The 6,917-nt window shown below is 40.2% G+C and overlaps 1 protein-coding gene across 1 annotated transcript in view; it reads right to left on the reverse strand.

The window, feature by feature from the left end:
* The window catches only part of LOC136867023 (carbohydrate sulfotransferase 5-like), a 39,707-nt gene extending 33,283 nt beyond the window's left edge, over positions 1 to 6,424 (reverse strand). Inside the window, exons 1-2 of the mRNA XM_068226796.1 lie at positions 6,230 to 6,424; positions 4,645 to 4,871 (exon numbers count right to left, since the gene is read on the reverse strand). Coding sequence (XP_068082897.1) covers positions 4,645 to 4,871; positions 6,230 to 6,424 — 422 coding nt within the window. The remainder of the gene's footprint in view (positions 1 to 4,644; positions 4,872 to 6,229) is intronic.
* Between the last annotated feature and the right edge of the window lie 493 nt (positions 6,425 to 6,917).

Here is a 6,917-nt window from a genome sequence, read left to right on the forward strand (position 1 = left end):
CTTTATCTTAATATTATGATCTTTCCTACTTTCAAAAACACCACTCAAACGTTATTCGTCTACTAATGTCATTCCACGCCATCTCTCCACTGACAGCTCGGAAAACACTGTTTAGTCGAGCAGCTTGTCTCTTTATTCCCAGCCCAAAGTTTGCAAAAATTTCGTAACACTATTTTTTTTTCTGGTCAGAAATCACCCAGAACATAGATGGAAATGAAGGCAACGACGCTTAGACTCGGCTTTTAATGATTTAATAATAAAAGATGAGGAAATAACCGAGGCCACAGAGCTAGTTGCACATAGAGAATTGTAGAGACACATCGTTTATTCATGCAGGCTTATAGACTGTGTGCTGAAAGGCGTTAGTCTGTATGCCGTCTGGAGTTTGGTGGCTCTTTCTATGCTGGCCAACTGTTCAGTCCTGGCGATAGAATGATTTCTTCACGGTATCAAAGGATGGCACCCGCAAGATCAACCCATGATCCATTTCTTTTTTCGCCAGTGGTTTTACGTCGCACCGACACAGATACGTCTCATGGCGACGATGGGACAGGAAAGGGCTAGGAGTGGGAAGGAAGCGGCCGTGGACTTAATTAAGGTACAGTCCCAGCATTTGCCTGGTGTGAAAATGGGGAAACCACAGAAAACCATTTTCAGGCCTGCCGACAGTGGGGTTCGAATCTACTATCTCCCGAATACTGGATACTGGCCGCACTTAAGCGACTGCAGCTATCGAGCTCGGTATGATCCATTTCCAGTTGGTATTTCGCGCTAATTTGTCATTCTTCTTATTCTTTTTTCGTTATGCCCATTCAAAGAACGCGTTTGAACCTGATCTTTTTCGCCTTCTTATCCTACAGAAATCTCTTCGCGCGACCAAAAATATTTGTATAACCTTATGCACCCGTACAGTCGGTGGCATGGAGCTCCGTACTCAGGTTTTTTCTTAGTACAAGAATGTATTGGGATTATTGTATGCCTCAGCCAGCTAGGGTGTCTGAATGCCAGTTAAATGCCGTTACATATGTCATCGTATTAGTTGACATCTAAAAATGACGATAAAATCAAATTGTTTCAGGAATCCTATTGGGCGACCGGCTTAACAGATTGTAAATTCGATTTATCAGATCATTCCATAGAGTTTCATACCATGATTAATTTTATGCTTGACGTTATACTATTTGATATACAACATGATCGCGTGCAATTATAATCGTGGTTTCCAGATTGTTTAGGCTCGAAATATTAACGTCATCTAATATATGTTGATTGACACAATATTACGAGTATTATATACTATCGTGGATGATACAGCATATCTAAATTACATTGAACAACTGTACCGTACCCAGGGGTAAATACCCTCTAGGACGATGCCTCCATTCCTGTATGAACATCCGACTAACTCAGGGTTGGGCAGAGTGTGGGTTGGTTGTCGATTGGATCAGGATAAAAAGTCGAAGTTCTACACTAAATAGCAATCAATGACAGGAAATGGAGGTATAACACGAATGAGAAACAATCATAAGGGGTAAGATGGATTTATTAATAAATATCCCCGATCAAATCACAAGAAAAAAAATTGAATCAAGAAAAATAATAATTTGTAAAAAAAAATAAACTCAAAGTATAGAAATGAGTTGAAATCAAAAAAACGTTAATTGAATGATTGTACAAATTTGACATTAAAAAAAAACAAGTTCAACAAAGAACATTTATATAAATCAAGACTGAGTTTCTTCGTATAGTCGAATGTTGATGTTGTATGGCAACAAGTGTACGCAAACACTGCCATGTGGTATTTCCGTATGGAATTTCACACTATCGCATCCCAACGATACGGTTTCAAAGTTAAGTTACTCCCGAGAGTCGTCAAACTATTTCCGTAAAATAAAAGTTACATTATAAGAAAAATTACGACGGAAAGAAAATAATTAAGACGCACCGGACGCTATGTAAGTTATGCAAAATACTAGGGGCAAATCCTACACTATATTTACAGCAATTCAAATAATCAAACTAAACATATATATACATCGGATATCGAGTAAAGTCTTAAATGCTACACTGCTTCTAATGTGAATCCCGGTTCACTACAAAAGATCTAGACAGAACTAGATAAACCAACGATACTTCAGCACTCGGGCTGTTCCCTTTAAAAACAACGAGACAGGGTATACAATCATAAATAATAATGTAAAACCATCCTGTAAGGGAAAAACATATAAATAATCCTTGATATCATGAAGAAAGCAATGGGCAACATTGCCTCCTTCTGCCGCGTTTGAGCGCTCAACAGCGCGGTCATCCGTCATGTACTTCCGGGTAGATTACGAGCTGTAAAGAAATGTTGAACTCCACTATGCTAAAGATTGGAGTTTGTCTCCCGAGGCCGCTACAACGAAATACTGTCTCTTTCACACATACCGATAACACAGGCCAGGAATCAGCTTGCCATGAGATAACGCCCATCATCGGCTATACGGAAACTCACGTATATTCATTGCTTCTTGGCATGCTTGGGCCATTTAACAACATCAGACTCAATAGTCTGGAATTAACACTGTCCATTCTGATCACAATATACACTCAGAAGACACTAGGCAGGCACACACATCTGCACAATACTCTATATCTTGTCAGGCATACCATCAGCCTGCACCAATACATTATAATTCAGCATGCAATTATTATCTCATTATTCCTCATGAATCCCACTGGCCTTTCCACATAATGAGACGCAGTTCGAGTCCTTGGCAGACCATCAGGCAAACAGAATCCAACTAAACTTCAAAGATCTTATTTTAACAACGACGTTCTGCAGCTCCTTCTGGCAGCTTCTGTAAAACCATGCATCATGCAAAATAGCTATACCTGTCTCTCTGAATAACCAAAATAAAATGAATTGATACGTGTTTGACGTAATATAAAAATGAACCTGTCGATCTAGCCCTTCTAGCATATATTTAAGGAAAACTCGGAATATCCTACGCTAAGTACTATATTTACAACAATAACTGATCCTATCAATCCCTCATTTTCCCAAACATCTACTCATAAGGCAAAATGAAAATAAAATAAACATGCATTATTCTCGTATCCGAATCTATCATAGTAACAAAATTAAACAAACACATGCCGTCAGGCTTACTTTAAATGAAAATCAAAGTTCTATCTACACTGCCCTAGTACCTTAACATAACTTACATATCATGCCGTAAATAATACATGCGCCTTACTTTATATTCTACATGACTCTCGGGAAACCAGGATAGCAGCTTATATCCCCACTGCTTTATGGGTCTACTCCATGTTAATCACAGCATTAACATGTGGGAATGTACTTCCTTCCTCTACAGGCGTATCCATCATCTTGCTGGAAAATAATTCACTGGAACACAGAAGACTATTATTGATAATCTCTTCGCTGCTTAATGCTGCGAGCCGCAATACCCTTTCTTTTACCAGATCAGCTAACACACTGATTCACATATATATAACACACTTCACTTAAAGGGTAAAAATACAGTTTAAAAAGCAGCCCACGGTTCGGTACGGAAGTTCCACACGAATACGCACCCGTCGCGAAATAGTGAAACAATAGCACGTTTCCACTACACTTGTTACTCAGCGGTCACTAAACACCGTCTTTATCAATTGAAAGTAAACTCTGCCAAAATTATACTATTTCATTTACTCAAGCACAGTAAATTATTGCGACTGCACAATTTAAAGTATCAATGAAACGCAGTTACTGTTACAGGAATGATACCACGTTAATCAAGATCACCAGCCACAGAGTTAATACATCCGCACTGTGCAAATCTTTGCCACGGAGTGACGCTCTCCAGAGCTAGGGTTACTGAGGAGGCTTCGGTGACGCCAATAATGTTGGGGTTCCCGGGTGTCTGAACCAACCACCAATCAGAGAGTTCGTCATGTATGATGACATAATACTTATTGTAATATATTTACAAAACACATTTCAAACACTAGCAAATCTCTTCCACCAATTTTTATAATACATTTCCAAATATATCTGACTTCAAAAACTGTGGAAAACAGATCTCTTACAGAAACTGACTTTATCCACAGAGCACGTTGGTCATCCTGGAATTAATATTTGGCGCGGTGTAGCCTCCAGGTTTGCCAAATCCTTAAGTTCCCATTGGCTGAAATATCTTGCTTGGTCAGCATCTAATACACGTGTCGATCCTTGCCAGCGCTTGGGTACGCTATCCTATCTCACGGTCATACGGAAATATGAAGCAACATCCAGCGATTCACTGTTTTGCTCAACATCCGGTATCAACTATCTTAGGATACGATGCTTTCACATGTTAGACTGTAACTTTTCTGAATAAATTTTACATATTGGGTCAAATAATATTCTAATTATTATTATGGGCCGGTAGGATACGGCTCATCCCTCTCTTACCCAGGGAAAAAATGAATATGGAGTATTTATTTTTTCTTAATGTATTATTTGACTATATTATCATCAGGATATATGCAATCTCTTTCCTTTAGTACTATTTGCCGTCTCGCAAATTTATATTCTCTTCCCATAGTCTATCATTTTCTTGGCGGATGTTGTAGTAGATATCAAGTAACGCGTGAAAACGTCGCTGCATACCACCACACCCTTCACAATCTTCTTCTCCTGAATAATTGTCTCTTTCCATCTGCGCGAAGTTGACATTCTCCGTGTCTTCTTCCGGGTCATCTGCTTCCACCAGCACGGGTTCATCATTCGGGTTTTCCTCTTCTTCTCCATCATCTTCACTCTCATCTTCTGCCATCTCTCCTTCTTCTTCTTCTCCTTCTGGGATGTCATCTATTGTGCTTTGTTTTTGTTGTCCGTCCCTCGGCTTTCATAATTAAGATCATTGGGATTCAACCTATTTTCCTGTTGCCTTACACGGTATTCCCTGTACGCAAGACTTTCAGCTCCATGACATTCTTCATTACCAGTAGCTTGTATGGCTCCTCTCCACCGGTCTTCCTCCTGCCTTTTTCCTCTCAACTCTTCAACGTACTGTCTTGACTCTTCTCTTCTTTGGTCATGGTTCTCCTGGTAATTGCCTCTTCCTCCTCTGGGGTTTCGCTCCTTCTCGTCCCAACGATAATATGGTCTTCTGGGTCCACCATAATTTCTATACTTGTATCTATAGGTCCTCCCATTATTTCCGTTTGGATAGCTATATCCTCGCTGATTTAGGCTGTTACCTTGATAATTATTTCTTCGAAACTGGTCTCTTCTGTCTCTCCGCTGCCAGTTACCATCCTGATGTACAGCACTCCTGTTGGTTTGCTCATGTATCGCTGTTTGAGTCCCTAAGCTTTGATACTCATTTCTCTTCCTTACTTTCGGAGGATTACTTCCTTCTTCCACCCCTACCGTATGGATAGCCTCAACATGCCTCAACCTTGGCTGGTTTTGACTAGATGTTAAGTCTAACTGTCTTAAAGTCAATTCCGCCTCTGCTGCAGTTTTGGCATTAGCTGCAATTAATGTCCTCTGCACTTCAAGAGGTAGTTGTCGAGAGATTGCTGCTATAATTTCGCTCTTGCTTGGGGGCATGTCTAAGTCCCGAAATTTGAGCATCTGAGAAATGAAAAAAGGAGAATACTTTGTTGGCGTCGTAGCCGGATATCTACGTGAATACAATTCCATTCTCAGTGATTGCTGCGTAGATACGTCCCAGAACTTTTTAAGAAATGCCTCCTTAAACTCCTCATATGTAGTAAATGTATAACGGAAAGCATTCGCCCATTCAGCCACGGTATCGCCTAGAAATCTTTCTACTGTCCTCAATTTACGCTCTGGTGGTACCTTGTAATCTGCTAAGAAGTCATCCATTTCACGCAAGAAAGCTTTAGGTGTTCTCTCATCATTTCCTGTAAACTTCCGTGGTTTTTCTTCATTGCTCCTCAGGATATTGTAAATAGGAACATTATGTGTTTCATTCGGAGTTGAACAGTGGACCTCCTGACGCGGTAACTGTAGAAGATCGCTCAACGCAACGTTATCGCTAACTTGACTTGGTGCCTTCTCTATAATGGTTTGTTGAACTGTACATATCAATTTACTAAGTTCTTTGTCCGTTCGTAAATCCAACAATTCTAATTTATCCTTCATATAGGCGATTTCCTTCTCAACAACCTCTATCTTCACTTGATTTTTCTGTGAAACTTCTGTCCACGTCTCCAGACTCGAACCAAGTACCTGTAGATCTTCCTTGTTCCTTTCCCGATCAGCCATTATCATATCTTTGACTTCTTTGCCTGTCTCCGTGATGTCCTCCTTCATTTCCAATCGAATCTGAGTTTCTATTTCCTTCATTCTTTCCTCAGTCTCCTTTTGCTTCATCGTAAGTTTCAAATCAATTTTGTCTTCCGTTTTCTGCTGAGCTTCAGTCATTTGTTTGCTGATGTCCACGGTGAACTCTTCCAACCTCGTCTCCGTGTCAATCCGTAACTTATCAATCGCGCCTCGCTGGAGTGTAATCTCTGCTGTAGCTTCTTCTAATGTGTACGATAAGTCTCCCAGCCTCTTATCTGTGCTAGTCATGTGTTCTGTCACCCGATCGGCGATTTCCTCAACAGAATCTCTAATCTTTTCAATTTGCGTCTGTGTTTTAAGTTCTACTGTCTCTAGCTGTTTCTCTAATTTTCCCATGCCTTCTAAACAGCATGTACGAACGAAGTCAATTTTCCCCTGTAACTCATTGGTCGCCACCTTGAGTTGTTCCTCAGTTTTCTCCGCCGCCTGTGTTAATTGTTCCTCAGTCCTATCTGCAGCTTGTTTAAATTGTTCGTCAGTCCTATCTGCAGCTTGTTTAAATTGTTCGTCCGTCCTATCTGCAGCTTGTTTAAATTGTTCGTCCGTCCTATCTTCTGCCTGCTTAAACAAT

This window comes from Anabrus simplex, chromosome 3, assembly GCF_040414725.1.
Source record: "Anabrus simplex isolate iqAnaSimp1 chromosome 3, ASM4041472v1, whole genome shotgun sequence".
Classification (NCBI taxonomy): domain Eukaryota; kingdom Metazoa; phylum Arthropoda; class Insecta; order Orthoptera; family Tettigoniidae; genus Anabrus; species Anabrus simplex.